Source organism: Candoia aspera, chromosome 2, assembly GCF_035149785.1.
Source record: "Candoia aspera isolate rCanAsp1 chromosome 2, rCanAsp1.hap2, whole genome shotgun sequence".
In the NCBI taxonomy this organism is placed as follows: Eukaryota; Metazoa; Chordata; class Lepidosauria; order Squamata; family Boidae; genus Candoia; species Candoia aspera.
Window position 1 is genome coordinate 3,823,449 of NC_086154.1, and position 27,419 is coordinate 3,850,867.

Here is a 27,419-nt window from a genome sequence, read left to right on the forward strand (position 1 = left end):
ACCTTCCCCGCCAGGGCTTTAAATTCCAAAGCGTAGTCTGTGACAGAGAGGGTTCCTTGGTAGAGTTTTCTCAGGGAGTTCTTCGCTCTCTCTTGGGCCAATGGGTCTTCAAAGTGCTGTTTTAGCGCCCACAGAAACTCATCAAAGTCTTCTAACTCCGTGGCCTCAGCTTGGCACAGCTGTACGTACCAATCAGCTGCCCTCCCCTTCAGCTTGTTGGCAATAAAATTAATCTTGCCTTGTTCAGAGCGAAAACTTCGGCCCCAATCCTCCATATAATGTCTAGCATTTGTAATGAAGGAGGAGAGCGTGGTAGGGTCCCCATCAAACTTCACCCCAAAGGGTGGGAAGGTCCTTACCGGCTCCACCGGCTGTGGTGGCTCTGCAAACAACAACGTGCGTCGAGCCACCAGTGGTGGCCGATCTCTGGACGCCCTTGACTCCCTTCCTCCCAGTTGCCGGGGAGCTCGAGTCTTACTTCTTCCCCTGAATGACAGGGAACTCCGTCTTGGGAAAACCAGCTGAGAGGGATCCTCTTCCCAGTCTTCCTGTAGGGACCCTGAGCCTCTGGTGACATCCTTTAGGAGGGTTACTATCATATCCATTTTGTCCTCTATTGCTTTCATGTGGGCAGGGGTGACAGGCTCTTCTAAGGGTCTATTGGTTACCACCACCCTCGGCGATAAGGGGATTTCGGGTTCCCAGGATGGCTGTGGAGATCCCTTCCCTGGTGCTGCTTCCACCTCGGGTTGGGGCTGGAGTACACCCCCTGTGGCACCCTGCACTGCCAACAATAGATCATCCAATTGGACATCTCGCCTCTCTCAATGTGCTGCCCTTTGCGCTCTCGAAGTTGGAGCTATCAGAGTCTTCGTCGAGTCCGGCTCTTCTTTGCTCCCTTCACTCTCACGAAGCGGAGGTTCGATCATCGCTAGCGCTCCTCTTTACCCAACTTTGGATGGGGCTAGCGGAAATGATATAAACGATTCTCAGCTTTATGTAATGGTTGCCTAATCCCAAATACTCAGTCTCACAAGCCCGGGCTTAAAGATAACTGATTTATTAAAGGAATAGTATGCAAATACAGAGAAAGCTGAGAATGACCAAAAGTGCGCCAAATACAAACTTAAAAGCCTTGCCTTCAATCCAGTCCTGCCCCAAGCACCTGTCAGCACACACCCCCTCCCAGGTGCTAGGAACCGTTACACGCGCCTGGGAAAGTAACCTTGAACAGGAGTGCAAACCCAAACATACATTCCAAAGTTCCAAAACAAAGCAGAGTGCAGGAATGGAAAAACCCAGACATGAGCCAGGTGAATATACACGGAAAATGGCTTGACATGTGAAATGTTACGATGTTAACAGAACATTGAAAGGGGGAACATGACACATAGGCTTCAAACTGAATAAAGCGCAGTCCTGAATTTCAGATCACTAAGTCCTTCCTGCTTTATCTCCTTTTGTGAAATAAATTGATTTCCTGAACGTTTCCTTGTCTCTCCTCAGCCGCTGCCTCCTTCCCAGTGTGTGGAAAGCTGTCATCCTGGATTCAGGAAGGTGGCTCAGGAAGGGAGGCCCATCTGCTGCTATGACTGTCTTCCTTGTGCAGAAGGAACCATCTCCACCATGGAAGGTGGGTGAGACTGCAGGAAAGGGAGAAAATCCTTACTCAGACATTTTCTGTTCAAGGGCTTTTTGAAAAGCATTTCTCAGTTGGATCCCATTCTTGTTCAATTCTTTATGTATCTATTTCATTCTGGGTGATAAGAATTAATTTGGGAGTTTAACTTGTGGCCTTTTCTATTTTCACCTCTTCCTTGCTGTGTTCATGAAATCAAGAAAACAGCCCTCCCCAATCTGAGCCCCTGCGCTGAACGGGGGTGGTAGACCTGATGGCATAAATGGCTGTTCCAACTTCAGATTTCTCACTAAGGGGAGACCAGATGAAAGAATATATATAAAAATCACCACTCATGGATGAACCAGACTTTCCTCTTGTTCTGGAGGGAACCTTAAACGTTTGTTAAGAACAGGAATGCGTCATGATGTCCTCAATCAACGCTGAGCTTTTCCTGAAGGTCACCTCCTCCTAATTTTCATTCTTCCAGTAAAAAGTAGTTTTTGTTTTTTACTTCTACTGGCATTGGTCCTTTCTCTTCATCCCAATGTAGGAAGTGTTTGCTTTCTCCCTTGATGCACTGATGAAAGCTTGGGATTATTTTTTTTAAAACAAGTTTAGTCCTGGAAAATTAAAATGGTGGACCCTTCCTTCCTTCCTTCCTTCCTTCCTTCCTTCCTTCCTTCCTTCCTTCCTTCCTTCCTTCCTTCCTTCCTTCCTTCCTTCCTTCCTTCCTTCCTTCCTTCCTTCCTTCCTTCCTTCCTTCCTTCCTTCCTTCCTTCTGAAATTGTGACTTAAAAACCAATAATATTCAATTAAAGAAAAGTTGACACCATTTCCCTTTTTACCTGGAGTGAAAGAAGAAGCATAACACTCTGGTGGGCTTTTTAAATCAACCCTCAAAGGACCTGCCCAAGGAAAGGGAAGCGACTGGTCCTTGTTGTCCAGGCATGCGAGGGAGGGGACAAGAAAGATGGGAATTTACCAATCAGGGTAAACACAGACAAGATAGAAAATCTGCTCCTCTCCACAACTTAATATGGAATTTCACTTCTTAAAAATCAATTTGAAGCACAGTTTTGCTTTACATGGGAGACTTCTGGCTAAGTTCCTCAGAGAAACTGATGGCACATAAGTCAAAAGGAGGGAGAAGTTACAGAGTCTCCCTTTACAGACTTACGAAATCAAGCTATACGGTACATGTGATGGGAGCGATTTTCCTTGGATTTAGCATACCACGTGCCTAGTAAGGTTCATGAGGCCATATGGGTGTAACCAGGAGGTGACAAAGACAATGGGGAGCTGAAGGAATAAAGAGGTGGGGTTTCAGGAACATCGTTTCTTTCTCAAGAGTTAGTCTTATGGGGTTTATCAAACTGTCCCCTGGTTCCAGACTCTGGGTTCCTCTCCTGGGATCTTCTCCCAGCCATTTAGCATTTCTTAGTCTTCCAAAAGTTTTACAGCTGAGCTGACAATTTAGATTCCTTCCTTTCTTTCCTGATTATGAACCATGCTATATAATGGTTTTATGGCTGAGCTGACAGTTTTGGTTTCCTTGGGAAAGTGCTGTGGGGAGGGTGGAGTTCCCTACTTTGACACCATGGGACTGAGACTGTGACATGTTTCCCTTGGGAGGATGTCTTTGGATGAGGGGCTTTCAGCTTGGTCCCTAAACATCTCCTTCACTGCTCATATCTGGAAGCCAAATTAAAGGAACCTCAACACAGCAGCCCAGCCTCTGTGTGAATAGTGGAGGACAGTGCCCCCCCCCCCCAACTTGGCATCCTCCTTCATATTGCAGACTGATGTCCTTCACACGCAGTCATTCACATCACCATAAATTCAGACTGAATTTATTTAAAGTTTATGCTTTACGGGAGATCTTACTCTTGCTTTTTTCAGATGCAGAAAAATGTACCAAATGTCCAAAAGATCAATATCCAAACATCCATCAAGATCACTGTATAGACAAGATTATAACCTTCCTATCTTATCAAGAAAATCTGGGGATCATCTTGGCTTCCCTTGCCTTGATCCTCTCTTTAATCACAGGCTTTGTCTTGGGAATCTTCATTAAATTCCACAACACTCCAATTGTCAAAGCCAACAATCGGGACCTCTCCTACATCCTCCTTGTCTCCCTCCTGCTTTCCTTCTTGACCTCCTTCCTGTTCTTTGGCCAGCCCAGGAGAGCCACCTGTCTTCTCCGACAAACAGCCTTCAGCATCATTTTCTCACTCGCTGTCTCTTCTGTTCTGGCCAAAACGATGACAGTGGTCTTAGCCTTCTTGGCCACAAAACCAGGGAATAAAGTGCAGAAATGGCTGGGGAAGAGCCTGGCCAACACCATCATCCTTAGTTGCTCGGGTGTCCAAGTTGTCCTCTGCAGCATCTGGTTGGGCACTTCTCCACCATTCCCTGACTCTGACATGCACTCACAATCTGAAGAGATTATTCTGCAATGCAACGAAGGCAGTGTCTTTATGTTTTATGGTGCCCTTGGCTACATGGGCTTCCTGGCTGCCGTCTGCTTCATGGTGGCTTTCCTGGCCAGGAACCTCCCTGGGGCTTTCAACGAAGCCAAGATGATCACCTTCAGCATGCTGGTCTTCTGCAGTGTCTGGGTGTCCTTCGTGCCTGCCTACCTGAGCACCAAGGGCAAGTACACAGTGGCCGTGCAGGTCTTCTCCATCCTGGCCTCCAATGCTAGCCTGCTGGGCTGCATCTTTCTGCCCAAGTGCTATATTGTTTATCTAAGACCGGATCTGAATACAAAAGAACATGTGATGTCAAAATAGTAAAGTGAATTTTGGGAGGTGGTTCCTGGAAAGATCATTTACTGATTCCAACCAACAGTATTTGACAATTTCATGTTCTTAAAAAAATAAAATAAAATAAAAAAGCTCCAAGGCCTTTTTTCTTCAACTCTCATTTCTTCATGAGATAGAAATGGATGACTAGATTTTAATAAATAGGTATTTTTTTCTTTTCTCTTTGAGGTTGAGTGTATAGAAATGTGTCCAACTCATTATACAACATGAAGAGAGAGAGATAGGAGGCTTCCATGTTGTGCCTGTTCCATAATGCTGGCTAATGAAGAACAGACTGGGGTAAAATAAAATTTTACAGGTTCAGCAAGAAAGAACATCGGGAATCCTGGAAAATCATGGAGAATGTGGACCTTTTCCAGTTGGGCTTTCGACCTGGTTTCTACTGAGACCTGACTTGCTTTCCCTTGTGAATGACGTTGTCCTCGCAGCCATCAGCATATTGTACATCTTAATATATTGTGATATTTTTATTGAGGTATTTTGGACATATTCCCAATGAAAAAAACTTGAGGTTTGAAACTCTGTTTTTATTTTTATCTTTCATAAAATACTGTCTATTTTTTCCAGTATTTTTGAGTCTTTTGACATGACCACCACATATGGTAGAATGGCGCTCATGTATTACAAGATTTCCAGCCCTTTTATGAGCTGATTTATCTATTTCGGTGTTAATATATATGTTAAGAAAAGGACATTGGCAACATCAGTGTCTGCCTAGAAATGCATGTCCAGCATAACTGAGATTTAGAGATTTGGCGAAGCCAAAAGGTTATAGATGCAGAGACGGGCAGTTGCTCCTCTGTCCCCTCGACTAACGGGCTCCAGAGAAGAGCCCAGTGCATCAACTGCCTAGTTAAAACCTACAGCAAAGAGCAGGATGACGACTTCATTGAGTTTGTGATTTGGGGATTCTTCCTGTTGTGGGTTCAGGCCTTGCTCTTGATTGTGGCCAAAGGATGCTCTGCTGGACTCCAGAAGGGCTCCCATGTGCCCAAGGACCTGGACCACCATCCTGGGCTTCTCCTCCCTCCCTCGTTCTTATGATCAGTTGGGGCTGAGTGGCCCTCCTGATCTCCTCTGCCCAACTCTGTGTAAGCCTCCCTTCCTTTCCCACCTCCACTGGGGCCAAAGTGCTTCCCTGCCCCCTGACCCCTTTCCCACATCCCCTCGTTGCAAGATGGTTCCAGCCCCAGCCGGGACTTTTCATCCCTTCCTTCCCTCTCCTGGAAGATCTGCCTGGCCGGCCTCCTTCCGCCAGCTCCCTCAGCTTCTCAGGAAGAGCACCCAGATGCTGCAAAGGCCAGCATGCTGCAGGTGATCATCGTGGCTTTGTGAAAGCCATCAGGGAGGTTCCTGGCCAGGACAGCCACCATGAAACAAACAGTTATGCAAGTGCCACTAAGCTGTCCTCTTAAAAACAGAGTGGGGTTTTTAAAAGAATGATTATTCTTCTCTGTTCGAGGAAAGGGCTCTTCCTTGCGGAATGGAAGTCATCAGTATAGCATACAGTTATGGGCAACTTCGTGTTGTGCGCCAGTTACACCCCTTCCTGGAGTGAGCGGCCCTTCGAACTGTCACTCATGCCCTGGTCATCTCCCATATAGACTATTGCAATGCTCTCTGCATGGGGAAACCCTTGAAGAGCGTCCAGAAGCTACAGCTGGTCCAAAATGCAGCCGCACAGGCAATGTTAGGTGCGTCAGGTCACCACATATAACACATTTGCTCCGCGAGCTGCATTGGTTGCCAGTTTTCTTCTGGGTCCAATTCAAGGTGTTGGTTATCACCTTTAAAGCCCTACATGGCATGCGACCAAGTTACCTGAGGGACAGTCTCATCCACGTTACATCAACCCGTCCCACCAGGTCATGCAGAGAGGGAATGCGGCAGACCCTGTCGATAAGAGAACTCCATCTGGCAGGGTCCAGGAGATGGGCCTTCTCTGCCGTAGCCCCCGTCCTTTGGAACAGCTTGCCCCCAGAGGTGAGATTAGCCTCCTCTCTCCTAGACTTCAGGAAACAGTTGAAGACCTGATTTTCTTTAACCTGGCTTGGAGTGGGGAGTGGAAGAGCCATTCTTGGGGCTGATTAGTTCCCTAGTCCTGCCAGGACCGGTCTTAGCCCTTATGGGCTGAATTAGATTTGCCCTTACTTGGATTTTATTGTCTTTTACATTTATTGATTACTGGTAATATTTATATATTTTTTTGAATTTAAATGGCTTTTAATGTGAACTGCCCAGGGTCCCCGTGTAGGAGTGATGGGCAGTGATAAAAAATATGATAAATAAATAAATAAAATATATTTATTCTCTACTTATAACTTTTATCATCCACCATTTTGGAGCATGAATGAACTTGGAAAACACTGACAAAGCTGCTCGGATTCACACCAAGATGGACTCCAGCTTTGGAGTAGGTCCTTTGGAGGTGACTGGGGCTCAGCCTTCCTCAGGTATCTGGGAGGAGTTTGACCTTGTTGTCCTGACCAAGTGGACAGGCTTCACAAAAATGTTAGTCTGTTGACCAGTGTGTTAGATCCATGTCCCTCCTGCCTGGTATTTACTCAAGCACCAGAGACATCACACTGAGGAGCCTTGTTGGTCCTCACCTCAAGAAGCCATTGCTGGACCCAACTGTACTGGACAATTTTTGTCCAGTTTCCAGCCTCTCCTTTTCAGGGAAGGCTGTACAGAAGGTATACAGTAGCAGCTCCAGAGAATCCTGGAAGAAGCAGATTTTCTCAGCCCTCTTCAGTTGGGTTTCAGGCCTGGGTTTGGGACCAAAACAGCACTGATTGCAGCTGTTGATGAGCTCTGGCAGAAGCAGGATGGGGGAGTGCATCAATCCTTGCTCTTCTTCAGCTTGTAGCAGTATACAATACCATGGATGATGGTCTCATGCTGGCTTGGCTCTAGGGGTTGGGAGTGGGTGGCCTTGTGCTACGCTGGCTCTCTTCCCTCCTCCAGGGCCAGTTCCAGTCAGTGTGGATCGGGGGCAGGATTGCAGCCTTCATCTCCTGCTGTGCTGGGTGCCACAGGGTTCAGTTCTCTCTCTGCTCCTGTTTAGCATCTGTGTGAAACTGCTGGGTGAGCAGATCAGATGGCATGGGGTGAGGTTCCATCAGTATGCTGATGATACGCAGCTTTACCTCTCCTCTTTATCTCTGCAGAGGCTCAGGCAGTTATGTGCCTTCCTCCATCAGCATATGCTACACATCTGATCTGTGAGGTGCACTGGTTGCACGCATGCTTCCAGGTTCAATTTAAGGTGCTAGTAGGGACTCATAAGGCCCTTCAAGACTACGGGCCAGGTTATTTGAGGGACTGCCACTCCCCAAATGTTACCTTCTGTTCAGTGAAGGGCAGTGTCATGATCATGGTGCTGGAAATCTTGATTTCAGTAACTCTCAATAAAAGCCACTTTGGATATATGAAAGTTCTTTTCTTAAGAAAATAAGCACTAGTCTCTTTCAAAGCTACGAGTGAGACTCCTTTCCCCACAGCATGCCTTAAATCCATCCCCCGTCTCCCCCTCCTTTGATCTTTACGGTCCCGCTAGTTCCTCTTTCAGTTTTACACCTTCTGCTCTCCCTCCCATTTTGTGCCAGATGGCCCCAGACACTGATAAAGTCTTTTGCCTAAATGTTCCTTAATGGTTTCTCTGGAATGTGAGGCTCTCTGTGCCGTTCTTCACAAGCAGCCACCCTTTTAGTTCTATTCTACATTCCACAATCCCCTTTCTAACTCATTCATGTCCAGGGAGTGAATGTAGTTGCCATTGCCTATTGCTTCTGGATTTCACCCTGGAAGACCACCCACCCAAAAGACTGATCTCCCCTTTCCAGGGGAAAAGAAAATGGTACACATAAGAACATGAGAAAGAAGTGAAAGAATCGGTATATTAAATTTTTAAGCACATACGTTCATTTTGGCTTCTCGGGATACTCCTCATGGAACTGCTTAACTAAAAGTGGTGCACAATGTCTTTACTGCCCACCTACTTGCTGTGTGCTTTTGGAAAGTGTTTCCATTGGATTAAGTATTGTAACCCCTTTTGATTCCATCTGGCGTCCAAAATGGATTGGACTTTGAAATGCTGTTCTCCTTCGATCATTGTGGGAGCAGGAGGAGGCATGTCAGGGTGCCAGTAAACAAAAATTCTCAGACTGGCCTCAGGAGGCTGCAATGAAAACTGGATGAATCCTTGTCATATTCTTTGGTAGTTGCAGTTGCACAGTCACATCATGAATGATCGTAGATCTTGGGAACAGGTTTTTTGGAAGGTTGGGTGGATTTTAGATATTATGTAGACAAATACTTTGGTCCTGGTTTTTTGGAAGGTTGGGTGGATTTTAGATATTATGTAGACAAATAAACTCCCCACCACCACCACTTTCATGGGCCATTCCAGTGACTTCTTATGATCAGCATATACATACATACATACATATTTGTAATTGCGAGGTTTGAGTCTGACCTTGACTCTGAAAATGAAACTCATCTTGAGCCACAAGGGGAAAACAAAACTTGTCGGGAAAGAGCTGGGGAAATAAAAACTAGTAATGACTGTCAGGGATGTTTTTTCCATGGCAAAGCAGTCTGGGAAATGTAAGAATGTGAGGCAGAGAAAAAGTGCTGTCTAATGGTCTGATGCAATGTACAGCAATGTCTGATGCAATGTCCAGCATAAGACAGTCACAAGACAATGACAGAGCAGGATGATGCAAGGTGACATTTGATTGGCTAGCGGCCACATAAATATGGAAGCAAAGCATAGGCATTCTCTCTCTCATTTGTGAAAAGTCTTCCTGTTACTCTGCTGGTTTGTTTGACAATTTGACTGCTATATTTGGATATTGGACACTGGACTATGTTTATTGGATTATGGACATTGGTTTCTCTATGGAATTTGTATCCTTCATATATCAACAACTTCTAGAGTGCTATGAGTAAGTGTTATTGTTCTTTTCACATTTTTCTGAAAATAAACAAGTAAATAGTGCACCACAAGGACTGATATTTTTAACCCCAGGAACACAACACTTTGCTGACTTCTCTCTCCAACAATGACCCAGCAGAGTGGGAGAATTTGGAGACACTGATTGGGCAAAGTCTGGAGGGAGGTTTGAATCCTCCAATTAGTGCACAAGAGAGGAAAACAGAGAAGCACACAAAACAAAAGGCAGCCCAATTGGTTAGAGAGGAGAATTGGTCCAAAAAGGATCTCATAAACAGGCACCAGCACCAGGAGCAAACTCCAAGAGATAACCATTGTACTGCATTTACAGCTTCGACCAGAGAATCCTCAACGGGAAGTAGAGCCTTGCCTGTAGCCAACACGGAATCAGTGCCAGCTCCTTCTACCAATGCAGACTTACCTTCTTCGCACCCGGATCCAGACGAGTCCAGCCTTGTCTCCAGGTCCAAGCCTTGTCTTGTCACTCCATCAGAGTCTTGCCTAGCCTCCATGGTCAAGCCTCACCTTGCCTCCGCATCACGTCCTGCAATGAAACCTCAAGCTACCTCCTTGCCACATGCTCTAGCCATGTCTAGTCTTGCTGATTCCTTGAGACAGTTAGTTGAGCTTATTCTTGCTGTGTTGCCACAGTCTCCTGCTAGATTTAAACTGACAGCCTTGCCCAGTGTACCTCCATTGCCTGGGTGGACTTAATTGAATTATCTTGCCTATCCATAAGAACTCTTCCTGTTGTAAATAGTTAGTTGTCAATAAAAATCTTCCTTTTATAATCCTGCCTGGTCATCTCATAGACTGAACAGGAGAGTAATCTGCTTTCGCCTCTTGCAAGGCCTTTTCAGTTACTGGCCAACTGCCTGTCATCTGCTTAATCCACTCATCAACAAGACAATTTTAGTCTGCTCATTTGGTAATTCTGGAATAGCTACTAAGTCCTGACCATTTGCCACCTGGAAGGGGGTGAAACCTGTGTTTTGATGCACGGCACTGTTGTAGGCCACCTCCGCAAACGGAAGTAGGTCTACCCAGTTGTCTTGTTGGTAATTAACATAACATCTCAGGTACTGTTCCAATAGTTGGTTCCATTGTTCAGAAGCCCCATCTCTTTCCAGATGATGGACAGAGCTTACTTGCTCCACCCCAAGCATCTTGAGAAACGCCTTCCAGAACTTTGAAGTGAATTGGACCCCCCGATTGCTGATGATGATTTCAGGAGCCCCATGCAGGTGGTAGATACGTTGAATAAACATCTGAGCAAACTGCCCCATGGTGGGAAGGCTGGCACATGGAGTGAAATGGGCTTGTGTGGAGTATAAGTCTGTTACGGCCATTTTCTTCTTGCTTTCTGGTAACTCAACTATAAAATCCATAGCAATTTGTTTCCACAGCCTGATAAGGCTTGCCACGTTTTGCAGCTGGCCTCAGGGTTTGCCCCCAAAATGTTTGGCTTGGGTGCATGTCAGGCAACTGGCCACATAATCCTCCACATCCTTACACAGGGCCAGCCACCCAAACTGCCACTGGACCAAATGTACAGTTTTCACAAAGCCAAAGTGGCCAGCTGATTTCGCGGTGTGGCATCTCTCGAGGACTTTATTTCGCAATGCCTCGGGAATGTTGAGCTGCTCATCTTTCCACCACAGTCCTTGCTTTTCTATCAGAAACATTCTATTTTCTTGTAACCATCATCTCGTTGTAACACCAACTGCAACTCACCTAGAAAACCCTCCTCTACTTCTTGGCCCATGGCAGCTCTCTGGCTTCAGGTGACCACCACCATCCCCAACAGGGGGGGAGAGATCACAGAGTCCACCACCTCTTCCCTCTGACTGTTATGCTGAAGCAATCTGGATAAAGCATCAGCTGGAAAACTTTTCCTCCTGGCAATACTTAAGTGTAAAGTTGAACCTCCTAAAAAACTGCACCCACCTAATCTGCTTGGGGTTCAACTTCCTGGGGGCTTCCAGTGCTTCCAAGTTTTTGTGGTCAGTCCAGACCTCAAACGGGTGGGGAGCAAGTGTCGCCAAGTCACTAGGGCTCAGCATACTGTAAAGGTCTCCTTCTCCCAGATGTGCCCACACCTTTCTGTCTCCATAAACTTGTGGGACAGGTAGGCACACTGTCTCAATTTCCCCACTTCATCTTTTTGCAGCAAAATGAACCCCACAGCCACATCAGAGATGTTGGCTTGGACTATGAGGGGTTTCATAAATCGAGGTGCTTTAACAAGGGCTCTGAGGTAAATAGTACCTTTAGATGATCAAAAGCCTCTTGGCACTCTGCTGTCCATTTCAGCACCATCCCTGTTTTTTTCACCACCTTGGGGTCTCCCCTCCCTTTTGTTTTCAGTAAATCCATTAGGGGCAACACTACTTGGGCAAAATTGGAAATAAATTGCTGATAGAAATTAGCAACCCCCAGGAAACTCTGTAATCGCCTCCTCATTCTTGGAGGCTCCCAGGCCACCACATCCTGGACATTTGTTGGATCCATCTCAATGCCTTTACTAGATACCCAATACCCCAGGTAATCTAACTGCTTTGTGTGAAATTCACATTTAGATAATTTGGCATATAGCTGATTTTTCAATGGTCTTTTCACTTCTCTAACCAATACCACATATTCCTCCATCATTTATCTGTAAATTAGTATATCATCCTCATAGCCCAACACTCCCTGATATAGGAAATCATGTAAAACCTAATGCATCAGGTGTATAAAGACCCCAAGAACCCCTTGAAGCCCAAAGGCCATTACCAAATACTCCAATGATCCCAGCTAGCAATTAAAAGCAGTTTTCCATTTGCCCCTTTCCTGAATGCAAACCCTGAAGTAGGCTTCTCTCAAGTCCAGCTTGGTAAAAATCCTCCCTTTCGATAGATGGACCAACATATCTTTCATTAAGGGAACGGTACTTATCTGAGGTACAAACAACATTGAGGCCATGATAATCAGTGCACAATCTCAAGTATCCATCTTTCTTGGTCCTAAAGAGGACAGGAACAGCTGTGGATGAAGAAGCGGAGTGGATAAACCCTCGTTCCACATTTTTATCAATGAACTCCTGCAACACTTCGAGCTCCTTGTGGGTCATGGGGTATAACTTGGCTTTAGGGAGTTCTGACCTTGGGATCAATTCTATTGTACTGTCTGATTTCCAGTGGGGTGGAAGCTGATTGGATTCAGCTTCCCCAAATACCTCCTTTAAGTCTCTGTACTGGAGGGGAATGCTGGGTCCTTCTTTGGTAGCTGCCCCACCTCATGCCTCTGCTAAGGGCCCCGTCACTTCCCTTATGGTGTACAGTTCCTTTGGACTCAGTCCCTGGTAACTTCTGTCAGGGGAAACCATTTACCCCAACTTCCAATCCACTTTAGGGTTTTTAATCCCAAAGCCAAGCGAGTCCCAGGATTATGGATTGGCTGGCAGTTGGAACTATCACAAACCTTAAAATCTCCTTGTGAGTCCCTATCTGCATCTTCACTGGTTCAGTATAATATTCCACTGGGCCCCCTTTCATGTCTGACCCATCAAATTGGGTAAATATGATGGGGTCCTTTAATGTCCCCACCCTCAGTCTCAGTCAAGTTACGATTGCAGGGTGCCTTAAATTTTGGGTGCACCCAGTGGCCAGCATTCCCACTAAATCTGTACCCCCACTTTCTCTCAAAGTCTGTAGCTGCATCCCCATTAACATTGTTGGGCAATCCCCACTCACCATCGGATCCTCACACCCATTAATCCATGCCTGCCCTCCGGCGCTGTTTAGGATATGTTCCCTCTGTTTCCCATCAGCTTTACTTCCCCTTCCTCCAAGTCTTCAGACTCAGTGAAGTGTTCGTCAAACTTTCCTTCCATGACGAAGCAGCTGTTCTCTTGGCTTTGTGGGTTGAAGTCTTTGTGCTACTCATGGTTGCCTGTGGCTTCGTTGAGGCCGTGGGTTGCTGGCAGTTGATGTCCTGGTGACCTTCCTTGCCACATTTGAAGCATCATCCCTTCTTTACCTGGAGTTCTCTCTCTTCGTTCCACGGTCTACCAGTTTTCCTCCTCTCCGTAGGGGTGCTTGGGGCCAGTGTGTACCAGTTGCTGCCATTTAATCTGGGTTTGGATATCTTCCACCTCACCCATGAGGCATATCCACTCTCACAATGTTTTGGGATTCCCCCAGGCTAAGGACCATCTCAGGATTTTGGTGTGCAAGCCCCCTTTAAAATATTCCACCTTGAGGGATCCCGGCCAGTTTGTTAACTTCCCTGCCAGACCCTTAAAATCCATAGCATTACCCGACACTGATTTGGCACATTGTTTGATGTGCTGGAGGCTCGTCTTTGCTCTCACCCTTGACAGGGGATCCTCAACTCTCTCTTAGGGTGAACATAAACTCCTCCAGGTCTTCCGGCTCTGGTGCCTCCGCATCATGCAGTCTCACCAACCAATCTGCCACTTTGCCCCTCAACCTGGCTCCCTGACACTCAGCAGGGAAGGATGCTCTGTGTTCCATCTATTAAAGTAAGCCTGCCAGCCCTTGGCAAGGCCTTAAAGAGGTGTTTAATCATTGGGATTGGGGATCCAGATGTGTAGTAGGAGTGTGCATTGGTTATCATGATTGTTGTTATTGGTTCTGTTTCTTTTTCTTTTTTACCTCAGGTTTTGACGTTTGTACTGATATGCTTTATGACATTTTAAACTGTTGTTATCAGAGTAAATCTGGATGGGTTGCTGTGTAAATTGAATAAATAAATAAATCATGTGTCTGCATTCATAAGATGAGCAAACACCCACCTCAGCAGAACCTTGGCAAATATGACAGAAAGAACCCAAATCCTCCATAAATCAAGACCAACTAAACTCAAACTTCTGTGTGCCTGTTCACACCGAGACTAAAAATCTCTCTTGATATTAATTATTGAAAGTTCAGAGAGGTGATGTCTCTCTTCCTTACAATTATCCAAATCATAGTGATTTACTTGTTGTATTAGCGTTCAATCTCTGGAGACTTTTCTGCAAACTTTACTAAACTTGACCACAGATGTCAGTAACTTATTTTCCCTTCAATACCAGACTAAAGCCTTGTTGGCTGATGTCATGGCTTTGGAAAGTTGTAGGAGCATAAATGGTTCAGGAGAAAGAAAGAGCAAGGGGAGCCTTTGAGGGAGGCAGGGACTCTGTTTACTCCTCTCCCCTTGAGATGTGAAGCCTTGCCTGGACCCTGTCTGGATTAGGAAAGACTCTGGAGCTTCTGCCTTGGAAGAGAGCTTTGGATTTTCCTACATCTTCTTGATCTTTACTCAAAGCAAGAAACGGGCTGGGGTCTCAGTCAGGAGCACAAGTCATGTTGCTGCTTGTGCTGCTTTTGTGGCCCCAAGGTGTCTGTATGAAGCTCAAGCCCAAATGCTTCCTGACTCCAAAAACAGATGGGGTGAACCCACAAAATCATTACAGGCCAGGAGAGCTCTTCATTAATGGCATATACTCTGCAACCAGGGCTAAGTTTCAACTCTTAAGCTTCAACACAACTCCTTCAAATGAATTTTTGTGGTAAGTGAATCTCCCTGTATTGCATTAAAGCCTCCCTCCTGGGTTACAAAGTGTTGTTTTCTTGATTCACATTTGCTGTCACCTAACCTTGCTCCCTTCTACTCATCCCTTCCCCCCAAAATTGCTCAAAATGCATACAGAAAGGCAAGACAAATACAGTTCTCCCTGCACTGAAAATACACATTCTCTTTATTGAGGAAAAAAAACAAAAACAATCACTGATAATATGAAAGAATCACAGATGAGATTTTATTTGGTCACTGAATGGCTAAATGTCTTTGAGTCCCATTATGAATCGATGCCAGTATCGTAATCTTCATCTCAATGCAAGTTAAGTCTCCACTCAAGATCTTTAAAATCTAAACTTGTCCAGAAATTGAGAACATTTTGCCTTTGTTGACAGTCACAGCTGCTCCTTGGATGTGTTTTTATGGATGTGTCTGAGTCCGGAGGCAGTGGCTGAAATGCCTTTCCAAGTTTCGGATTTAGAGTCCGTATTCTATATAGAGACATAGAACAAAATTCCCCCTGTTGAGTATTGCAGAAGGTAAAATTTGTTTCTTTGAAATAGATCTTATTTTGATACAAAAAAACCCAAAACACCTTTTATTAATGGATTTTATTGTTGTTAATTTCTTCAGTTAATGTTTTTAAAAATACTGTAATCCATTCAGAGGAATTCTGGGGCTTGGGTTGATTAGAAGTATTATTGTAAAAAAAGGTCAAATAAGATCTTCCTCTCATTGTTATGTTCTAATATGTTTGTATTTCTAGGACAGCAATGCCAGAACACTGGAAAATGCTCTCCTTCCTTTTTGCCATCCAGGACATCAACCAGGATTCCCGCCTCTTACCAAACATCACCCTGGGGTACAATATTTATGAAAACTATTTCAGTGCACAAATGACTTCCGATGCTCTGCTGGACCTGCTTTCAGACGGGGAGGCCAATGTTCCCAACTACATCTGTGGAAGGCAGAGGAACACAGTGGCTCTTCTCGAAGGGGCCGAGGTTGACATCTCCAACCAGATTTCGACCGTATCAGGCATCTACAAAGTCCCACAGGTGTGTCTTTGCTGGGAAGAGAATTTTTAGTCATGTAACTTTCAGTCAGAGGTCTGGTATTGAAAGTGAAGAAGAGAGTGATATTATTTAGATGGTAGGCATTAAGGATGAAGGTTATGCAAAGGGAAAGAAGGATTAGAGCAGACATATTCCCTCCCACCATGGTCCCAGTCCAGATTGGGGGACCTTCCCTTTCCAAGAAGCAAAAGGGAATGGAAGCAATTCAGAAAGCAATGGGTGAGTAGATAATCCTTCTTTGTTAGTAGTGAAAATATTGCTTTAGCGAGCCAGAATTGTTATCCTTAATTTTGAGTGCTATGGGCATAAAAAAAAAAAATCATTGCTTTTCAGATCAGTTACACTTTTGTTTCCCAGACTTTGAGCGATAAAACTCAGTCTCCTTTCTTCTACCCGATGCTCCCTGCTGAAGGAGTCCAGTACCCAGGGATGGTCAAGCTGCTGCTCCATTTCAGGTGGACCTTGGTTGGTCTGATTGCTCCAGACACTGACCAGGGGGAGAGGTTCATAAGGACCTTGACTTCTATTTTGCTAAGGAATGGCATTTGTCCAGTTATATCACAGACTTTTTCCAAAACACTATATGATGTTTTCATAAGTGTTCATCCATACCGCAACTGGAGACAAGTGAATGTCTTTCTTTATGGAGCTGAGGATTATTCACTCAATATAGGGATAATCATTATACAAGAAGTGTTTGAAACTTTTAAGGAGCATGTTAAAGGAAAAGTCCTGATCACAACAATCCGATGGGATTTCACCAATTTTTTGGCACATGATGAGTTTCCTGTTCAATTCCTTCATAGCATTTTTTCCTTTCTGATGAAGAGGAACCACATGGCTAAGTATGGTGGGCTTTTGCATTTTTACCCTACCGTGCATTACCTTGCATGGAAATCTTTCAGATGCTCCTACACCAAGGATGCCTTTTCAGTGAAAGTCTGGAGACGGTGCAGAGAAAGAGAAGAACGGCAGGCTCAGCCTCAGGAGATAATTGACCGGATCCTGTCTGTGGACAACTACTTCACTTACAACACGATCTGGGCTGTGGCCCGGGCCTTACACGCAGCCGATTTATCCAGATCTCAGAGGACAGGAATCAATGGTGGGAAGAACCTGGAGACTCCAAGGCTGAAGGCCTGGCAGGTATTTATTTTCTGCTGCACATCTCTCATCTGCAGCCAAGAAACAGTTTTACTAATGTTAGAAGTAGGGTCCTATTCTCAAAATAAAATAAAAATATAAAAATACAATATATTTCAAAGACCATTGATTGGTTAATCTATTCTTTTGCTTGCATATTTCCCTTCTCTGACATCTCTCTTTGTGAGCAGAGCACCCCTATTTCCCACCCAAACCTCTCCCCTTCCTTCCAATGATCTGTGGGGTTCTATAAAGAGTCACACCCTTCTCACTCCTCCCCTGCAAGGCTGCCCCTCTGCTCAAGGACTGCCTTGGACAGACACAATCCCCATTTCTTCATTAAAAAGGTTTTATTTTTTTTGCCCCTATTTTAAATTTTCAGTAGTACTGGAGAAACAAAATGCTAAAGGGTCTTGGCAAGTAGCCAGCCTTTTCTAGACTGATAAACTGTGTACCTTAAGGAAAGTGAAGATTCTTCTCTTAATGAGCTTCCCATTCATTTGCAACACCCTAGAGGTATTGAGCAGTGTTGTGTCTCCATTAGAGATTTCTGTTTTGTTTTAGCTTCATTGGGCAGACTTTTTGCAGTATAGTTGTGCACAACATACTTTTTCCTCAGGTTTGGGGTGCAATGTCCTTCAGGCTGCCTTAACTTCTTGGGAGAGAAAACAAAGGGAAGGAAAAGTTCCTTCTACAAGGTTCTTAAGTTTTGACCTTCAACTTTTCTCCGGATTGAAGATGGGATCAGGATCACTAACCTGTCCAATTTTTTTCCCTGAACAACCCTGAAGACGAATTGGGCTGACTCAGAGTGAGCCATTGGGCTGACCTCCCAATGAAGCTGACCAGCTTCCACAGCTGAGGGGGACTCTTAGTCCTTGGTCTCCCCAGTCCATTAACCATTATCCAATCTTGGTGAAGGTTGAAAAGGAACCTGCTAGCACATTCAGCAGTTGGTTTTCTCCTATTAAGTGTAGATTTGAATTGTTTATGAATGCCATACCATGTTTTTTTTCTTCCTGTATGGGGTGTGTGCCTCAATCTGTATTCCTGCTTGGAAGTTAAGCAGCTGAGATTGATTCTGCAAATGCCATGATCGTTCCTTTCCCCCTTTCCCCACTATCTTCAACTCTCAATAGTTGAAGCTTATTTTACACATTAAGTGACTTGCATCACTTTCTGAGAAGACACTTCCATTCTGAGATAATATGAATCCTGTCACACCCTCTTCTAGCTACAGAAAATGCAAGAAAAGCTGAGGGTTAGAAATTTTTGCACTCCCTCCTAAGTGAAAGAGGAGATTTCTCTTCAAAGGAGAGGCAGATCCTGATGATCAAACAGGCTCTGCACAGGTTCAACAAGGGAACTGTGGGGACTGCTGAGGGACCCCCCCCATAGGAAAGCCAGAGGGGCTACTCTGCCACATCCATCTCCATGTGTGTGTGCAATTGTGCACTTCCTTACTGAAGTATTTAGAGGAACATCATCAGGATCACCTGGGGGGGGGGAGATGCAATCTCCATGCAGTCAGGTACAGTTGAGTTAATCCTTGACGAGAACTTACCCTCTGATTCAATTCAAGGAGAGAAAGGCAAGCAGTTCAGAGGACGTGGGGGAGTTTTCAAGACTGATCGTTTGACAGCCTGTTCAGCTGTAGGAGAAGTCAGAAAGAGGAAAATAGAGACTCATGGCACCAGACAGCCCACCAGAGTTTTGGAGGCTTCCTGTCCATGTAATAAAGACCATAAATCTCAAAGACGTCGCATTCACGCTGCTCTTTCCCTGGGTCTCCTCAGTGTGTCTCTTAAGTTTCTCAAACCTCAGTTCTGAGACAGCTGAGGACTCACACCAGCTGAGAGGGTGGATCTTCATACCCTGGTCCTTTGTTTGACCAACCAAAGAAATGCCCCAGGAAGAGTCCGTGGCTTGGAGAACAGCCTTCATGCAGATATCCTTTGCCATATTTGTACTGCTTTACCAAATGTAGCAGATAGATAAACGGGAAGAGTTGAAGGAGATACCTGCACTGTTCTGTTTTGTTTTTCCTTTGGAAAAGTCATCCTTTGGTCCTTGGAGCATGATTTTTACTTTCTGTTGCCACCTGACTAGACATATTGCATTTTTTGGTGTAATTTTATTAAAGATTTTTTAAAAGTTCAAAACTAATACAAACTAATATAAAGTAATATAAAGAAGATCAAAGGGAAAGCTAAAAGTGCAAGAAAAGGGGGTACAATGAAAAAAAAATAGAAAAGAAAGAAAAAAGTTACAAAGAAGTGGCTTCCAATCTCCTTCACAGTAAAAGTCTAAATTCGGCTCTTAAGCGATGGTTACAGCATAACTGCCTCCTTTCTATAATCTATTCTGTTTAAGCATCAAAACCATAAATTGTAAGTTCCTTTTTTTCTGTTTCTCTCAAAAGGGCTATAAGGGGTTTCCAGTCAGCAATAAACCTCAGTAGTCTTTTCTCTGATCAAAGAAGACAATTTAGCCATCTCGGCAAGTTCCATCATCTTCACCAAGCGTTCCTCCCTTGCGGGTGGTGCCGATTCCTTCCACTTTTCAGCATACAATAATCTTGCTGCAGTTGTCACGTACAAAGAGAAAGTTCCATGACTTTTTCCAACTGTTTGTACATCAATCCCCAAAGAAAAACTTCTGGTTTCAATTGTAGATTAATCTGTAAAATCCTCTGTACATATTTGAATCCATAATTCTCTACCTTTTTTACCCATCCGCCAGACATGATACAAGGTCCCCTCTGATTGTTCACATTCCCAACATCAATTTGAAGTGCCTTTCAACATTCTAGACAAGTTCTCTGCTGACATACAGTATACCAACCGTACATCAGTTTATAAAAAAACTCTTTAGGATTATAACATAATGGAAATTTCGATCCCTTCAACCAGCTATGTTCCCATGGTTCCATCCTATACTCTAACCGAACCTTTTAGCCCATTTTATCATGCATTCTTTTTCTCTTGATTTTCCTTTCCATTCCTCTTGGCAAAATCCTAGTATCTCAGGATAAATTAGCCATCTGTGTTGGTCTATTATTTCTTGTCTATAAAATGCTTCTTATGCTGAGAGCCACAAAGGGGGTTTGGGTCACAATCTGGGTTTGTGTCTATTCCATATTCTCAATGTGGCACGTCTAACACAATGAATTTAAAATCCACCTTGACCTTGATTTCGTCATACCACAAGTATCGATGCCACCCAAAGCCCAGGTCATGTCCTTCAAACTCCGAGAGCCTTCAGTGTCTCAACAGCACCCACTCTTTCATCCCAACCAAATAGCAATCTGTAAAATACCATTTCAAATCAAGTAGACCCAATCCTCCTTTTTCCTTGGCATCTTGTAAAACCTTATATTTAACTAATATTCCCTGCCACACAAATTTAGATATATGCTTTAGAGACTGTTTAAATGATGCATCAGTTGTCTGAAGAGGGTTTTGGTCTAGCGGTTAAGGCAAGTGGCTAGAAACCAGGAGACTGAGAGTTCTAGTCCCGCCTTAGGCAGGAAAGCCAGCTGCGTGACCTTCAGCCAGTCACTCTCTCTCAGCCCAACCCACCTCAAAGGGTTCTTGTGGTAGGGAAAAGCGGAGGAGGAAGGCGTATTAGGTATGTTTGCTGCCTTGAGTTATTTATAAGAATAATAAAGGTGGCATAGAAAATACATAAATAAAGAAATATTGATCAAACAAAAACATCATTCTAGGCAAGACATTAATTTTTAATCACAGAAATTCTCCACAGCAATAACAGTTGCAGTTTCTCCCATCTTAACGTGTCTTTTTTAATTTGACTAGGTCAATTGTAAAAGAATTGAGAGCTGCTAAGGGATAAAGCTAAGGAATGAGCCATAAAGGAGGAACTGGGAATGTGATTACATAGTCCGGAGATAGAAGTTTTGGCAAAGAAACTCAAAATAACCCTTGCCTTTGTATAATGCATATTGGGACATAGAGAAACAGGCTTTCAAGACTGACATCAGTCCCTCCAGGTAGGGCAGGTCAAAAACAGACACTGCAAGGGTTCCCAGAATCATACTTGATGATTATTGGATATAATAACAGCATCTTGAAAGCCTCTCCAAGTTTCTCTCTCACCCAGCTCAGAGTTGGTCCAGTTTACATATCATTAAAGTGTAAGTTAGTAGGTTTTACAATTTTCCAACTTCTTCAGGAGACAATCAATAAATAATTGTAGATTGTCTCCTGAAGAACTTGGAAAATTAATCTGATTCTTTCATTTTTATATAGACAGAGAAATCTTTAGTTCATTCCCAGCACAAGTGAAGGGATGTTACCATAGAATATTGTATGTCCCATCTAAAAATACCCATTTTCTCTTCCATTCCAGCTTCATTCCTTCCTGCAAAATTCTCAGTTTTACAATAATTCCATAGAAGGGGTGTACTTGGATGAGAAGGGAAACCTGGCATCAGACCTGGACCTTGTGAACTTGGTGATTTTTTCCAATATGTCTGTTAGAAAGGTGAAGTTTGGGAGTCTAGAAAGACAAGGAATCCAGGATTTCACATTTCACATCAACCCAAATGGGACTGCAGAGATGGAAGGGCTGAACAAGGTGGGAAGAGGTTATTTCACTCTCACTGAAGCTCCTACCAACACAATTGCATTCTTTGGGAAGGAAGTTGTTTTGGATTTCACTGATGTTCCCTCTTTAGATGTCAAAATTTCAATGAAAAATATACCCTTAAGTATTGATTTATTAGTCCTGTGCATAACTAGGCAGATTTGATCCATGAGGCAACAGGATAAATTTGGTCAAAGCAAAATATCTATCCAATCATTCCTTGAGTAATTAATATATAAATTTAGAATCTAAATCTAAAATTGCAGTGAGTTAAAAATTAGAAGGGAAGTTAACAAGGAACAGAAATTCAGCTGAAACTGTTTGATGAGCTCCAGTGTTTCTATAGGCTTCAAAGACATGAATTATAGATCACTGTCTTTCCTCCTTTGCCTCCTTTTGATAAAATAAATTCATTTTCTGAATGATTTTTGTCTCTCTCCTCAGCCCCTGCCTCCTTCCCAGTGTGTGGAAAGCTGTCCTCCTGGATTCAGGAAGGTGGCTCAGGAAGGGAGGCCCATCTGCTGCTACGATTGTCTTCATTGTCCAGAAGGAACCATCTCCACCATGGAAGGTGGGTGAGAGTGCAGGAAAGGGAGAAACTCCTTCCGTAGACAAGTAGTTTTTGGAAATCATTTCTCAATTGGATCCCTTTCTTGTTCAATTATTTACAAAACTATTTCATTCTGGGTGATAAGAATTACCTTGGGAATTTAACTGAGTGCCTCTACTATTTTTACCTCTTCTTTGCTGTGTTCATGAAATCAAGAATACAGCCCTCCCCAAAGTGAGCCCCTGTACTGAAGAGGGAGGGTAGACCTGATGGTCTAAATGGCCTTTCCAACTTCTGGATTCTCTCTAAGGGGAGGCAAGATGAAAAAAAAAAAAATCATTGTCATTGTGAGTCATGGCTGAACCACACTTTTTTTTTCATTACGGGAACCTTAACTGTTTGTTAAGAACAGGAATGCATGATGATGTCCTCAACCAACCCTGCCCTGCCCTGAAGCTCACCTCCCCATAATTTTCCTTATTCCAGTCAAAAGTAGTTTGTTTGTTTGTTTATTTTTACTTCTACTGGCATAACTTTTGTTAAGTGGTCTTTCACCTGCAGTTCATCCCAATATGGAAAGTCTTTCTTTGGTCCCTTGGAGAATTGATGAAAGACTGGACTTGTTTCTTTCCAAACAAGTTCAGCATTGGAAAGGTTAAATGGTGGACTGATCCTGATGAAACTGTGAGATTATAAAATCAATATTAGTCAATTGAAGAAACAGTTCAGACCATTTCCCTTTCCAGCTGCAGTGACAGGAAGAAGCATAACACTCTGCTGGGCTTTTCTCATCTTCCCTCGAAGGACCTGCCCAAGGAAAGGGGAGTGATTGGTCCTTGCTGTCCAGGCATGGGAGGGAGGGGCCAAGAAGGACAGGAATTTACCAGTCAGGGTAAGCACAGACAAGATAGAAAAACTGCACATCTCCACAACTAAATATGGAATTTCACTTCTTAAAAATCAATTTGAACCACCATTTTTTTTGTACATGGGACACTTCTGGCTGAGTTCGTCAGAGAAACTGATGGCCTTTTAAAAGAATGAGACCTGGAAGGGGCCATTCAGGCCATGGGCCCAATTATCTGATCATTTTTTCTTGGATACGTTTAAAGCAGAGAGGAGACCACATTGCTTTGAAGCACACATTCAGTTATAAACAGCCCTGGAGGCACGTAACTCAAAAGAAGGGAGAATTTATAGAGTCTCCCTTTCTAGACTTATGAAATCAAGCTATACAGTAAATGTGATTGGAGTGATTTCCTTGGATTCAGCATACCATGTGCCTTGTAAGGGTAGTGAGGCCATATGGGTGTAACTAGGAGGTAATGGGACAAGACTACAAGACAATGGGGGGCTGAAGAAATAAAGAGACAGTGTTTCAGGAACATAATTTCTTTCTAAAGAGTTACTCTTATGGGGTTTGTCAAAAGGTCCCCTGGTTAAAGACTCTGAGTTCCTCTCCTGGGAACTTCTCCCAGCCTCCCAGCATTCCTTGGCCTTCTAAAGATTTTATGGCTGAGCTGACAATGGAGCTTCCTTCCCCTCTTTCCCCCTTATCTTGATAAGGGGGAAAGAACATAATGGTTTTATGGTGGAGCTGAAATTTTTAGTTTCCTTGGGAACCTGCATTAGGGGAGTGGGGAGTTCCGGACATTGACCCCATGTAACTGAGCCTGTGCCTCTTTTTTCATGGGAAGATGACTTTGGGTGAGGGGCTTTCAGCTTGGTCCCTGAAAATCTCCTTCACTGCTCATTTATGGAAACCAAATTAAAGTACACAGCAACCCAGCTTCTATGTGAACAGGGGAGGACTGCCCCAGCTCTTGGGGACCACCTTCTAACTGTAGACTGATGTCCTTCACTTGCAGTCATTGACACCACCATAACTTCCCAATGCATTTCGTTAAAGAATACGCTTCATGGGAGATCTAACTCCTGCTTTTTTCAGATGCAGAAAAATGTAACAAATGTCCAGAAGATCAATATCCAAACATCCATCAAGATCACTGTATAGACAAGATTGTGACCTTCCTTTCCTATCAAGAAAATCTGGGGATCATCTTGGCTTTCCTTGCCTTGTTCCTCTCTTTAATCACAGGCTTTGTCTTGGGAATCTTCATTAAATTCCAAGACACACCGATCATCAAAGCCAACAATCGGGACCTCTCCTACATCCTCCTTGTCTCCCTTCTGTTTTCCTTCTTGACCTCCTTCCTCTTCATTGGCCAGCCAAGTAGAGCCACCTGCCTTCTCCGACAAACAGCCTTCAGTATCATTTTCTCACTCGCTGTTTCTTCTGTCTTGGCCAAAACAGTCACGGTGGTGTTAGTGTTCTTTGGCACAAAGCCAGGGAATAAACTACAGGGATTGCTGGGGAAGAGCTTGGCTAATTCCATTGTCCTTTCTTGCACAGGTGTCCAAGTTGTCCTCTGCGGCATCTGGTTGGGGACTTCTTCCCCCTTCCCTGACTATGACATGAACTCGCAGTATGGAGAGATCATCCTGCAATGCAATGAAGGTTCTGTCCCCATGTTTTATGGGGCCCTTGGCTACATGGGCTTCCTGTCTGCTGTCTGCTTCGTGGTGGCTTTCCTGGCCAGGAACCTCCCAGCAGCCTTCAATGAAGCCAAGCTGATCACCTTCAGCATGCTGGTCTTCTGCAGTGTTTGGGTCTCCTTTGTGCCCACTTATCTGAGCACCAAGGGCAAATACGTGGTGGCTGTGCAGATCTTCTCCATCTTGGCCTCCAGTGCTGCCCTGCTGGGCTTTATCTTTTTCCCCAAATGCTACATTATTTTTCTAAGACCAGATCTGAATAAAAAAGTACATTTGATTTCAAAATAAATAGTATGGTGACTTTTGGATAGGTGGCTCCCAAAGAATTAGTTAAAGATTCCTACAAACTGTATTTGATATTTTAATGTTCTTTTAATTAAAATAAAAAGTCCCACAAACCTCTACCAAGTCCTGTTTTTTCAAACCTATAATTTCTATCCATGATAAGGGACTGCTGTCGATATCCCTCTATAAAGAGCATTTCATCACTGCCATTAAAAAAACACCAAATCTAGTGTGTGTACAACTATACTATAACTCCCACTCCTTTCGTGACCCTCTGAAGCTTCCAACTGCTTTCCAAGTGCAGCCACATGTAGAACTTTTTACAATATTTCAGACAGGAACGGGCTGAGATGTCTATAGATGAGCAGAGCTTCCTGATTCAGGAAGGGGCAAAGCTGGCTCACAAGATGTACTTGTGCAAAGGCCCTCCTAGTCAGTGCTTCCACCTGCTCCTCAAGCCAGAGACTTGAGTCCAGATTGTACAGCAATTCATTCCTTGCAGGAGTACTATCCTATCCAGAATTATTGATGGAGCAGCTCCAGAATGAGGGTTCCCCTAAACCCAGACATTCTCAGTTCTTTCTAGGCTTCAGCCACAACCTGGCACCTCCATCCAGACCTTCACATTCTCCAGGCACTGAGTAAGCACCTCTACAGCACTACCTGTACAGCCCAGGGCAGAGATGAGCCACTGAGTATCGTGACCATAATGAGGATATGCCATTCCAGGCTGACAGATGACCTCACCTGGCGGCTTTATGCCTGTTGTAAATAGGAATGGAGAAGTAGCTACTGGGAACTTTGAGGGTAGGAGGCAGTATTCTGTCCATGGCAAGGGACTGCTGTTGGTATCCCCAGATACCAGATCATTTTTCCACTGCCCTTAAACAATAATCGGATGTAGTGTGTGACATCCACCCGACACCTCCTATGAGTAGCCTCCAATAATCCGGATCACGTCTATGGTTGAGGCTGTGGCCATGAACTCCCAAGCCACCTTTGATTAACTGCCCACATTGCAACAACAATCCTGGGTAGCAGCCCAAACACTCAAAACAACAGGAACTCCCAAAATTTCACAATAGAACTCTATCAAAACTCAATCATCAGCATACATCATCCTTGAGCCCATGGCATCTCATACTTGAGGGGCTTTGGTTTGGCCTCTTCCTCCCCACAACCAGAAACTGGAACCATCCCCTCAAGAAGGAGGAGGACCAGAGGTGTACACAGAGGTCTTCAAGGCAGTGCCGGAAGAGGCCATGACTGAGGGCATCCAACGCCTCTGGAAGACCAACAAACACCAAGAGTGTTGCACTCCTCCGTCCTGATCCTGCCACGCCATTCACAAGGGAAACCACAGTCTCAGAGCTACCACCAGGGACACATTCCAACTGGAAACAGCCAAAATAATCCATTTCCTGCAGGGCTTTGAAAATTTCTTCCTTGGTACAGCAACAAAATTGTTTTTTTACCTCAACTTCACATTTATTAGCCAAAGATTTGGATTAATCTTTAAGATTAAATCTTTAATCTTAAAAAAAAATAATTTAAGATTAAATTAAAGATTAAACCCACTTGAAGCAAGCAGAGCATCTTTTATATGGGGAGGGTTTTTTTCCAGAAATGATCAAGCGGGATTTATGAGAAGTAAGCACAGATCATATAACACTCAGCTGTCAGTAGCTGAACTGATTTGAAGAAAAAACAACAACCTAAAAGCCCAATTTCATCATTTGATGCAGAAAAAAATGTTGAATCAAATTCACGGTCATGGTGATGAATGTCAGCTTAGACAAAGGAGGACATCCCAAAGGATGGATAAAATCTATCGAGAGGATCTGGATTCCCTGTGCAGCCCCAGATCGAAGATGGGGGTGAATTTTCCTTTTTCATCTGCTTGTTCTCTCTCTGCAAAAGCACTAAAGAGGGAGGTATACTTTCTCCTTTGAGGTTTGATAATTGCTTAGAAGGTTAAGACGAGAATTTTCTAGCCATGGTCCTTGGCATAATTCATGAGAATATCAAGTGGTGGTTTGTACAGATGCTCTTTTGGTCATAGCTCTGGTGCATTTGATTCACACGATTGCAAGATACTCGGACAAGTGGTCTAATCAGAACTGATGCCAGTAAGCAAAGGTTTGTTTTGTCATTCTCCTCCCAGGTGACCTTTCTGAGTTAGTTACATTAAAAATAAATATTAAGAGCTTTCCTTGGATATTGATGGAGTCTT

General features: G+C 44.0%; 2 protein-coding genes across 2 annotated transcripts; both read left to right on the top strand.

The window, feature by feature from the left end:
* Positions 1-1,626: 1,626 nt before the first annotated feature.
* Positions 1,627-4,416, top strand: LOC134488830 (vomeronasal type-2 receptor 26-like). Its single transcript, XM_063291165.1, has 2 exons — positions 1,627-1,633; positions 3,521-4,416. Exons 1-2 carry the CDS (start codon positions 1,627-1,629, stop codon positions 4,414-4,416), a joined length of 903 nt encoding a protein of 300 aa, XP_063147235.1.
* An 11,325-nt stretch (positions 4,417-15,741) lies between these two features.
* On the top strand, positions 15,742-26,517 carry LOC134488831 (vomeronasal type-2 receptor 26-like). Its single transcript, XM_063291166.1, has 5 exons — positions 15,742-15,830; positions 16,950-17,190; positions 23,150-23,237; positions 24,294-25,168; positions 26,371-26,517. Exons 1-5 carry the CDS (start codon positions 15,742-15,744, stop codon positions 26,515-26,517), a joined length of 1,440 nt encoding a protein of 479 aa, XP_063147236.1.
* The last annotated feature ends 902 nt before the right edge of the window (positions 26,518-27,419 follow it).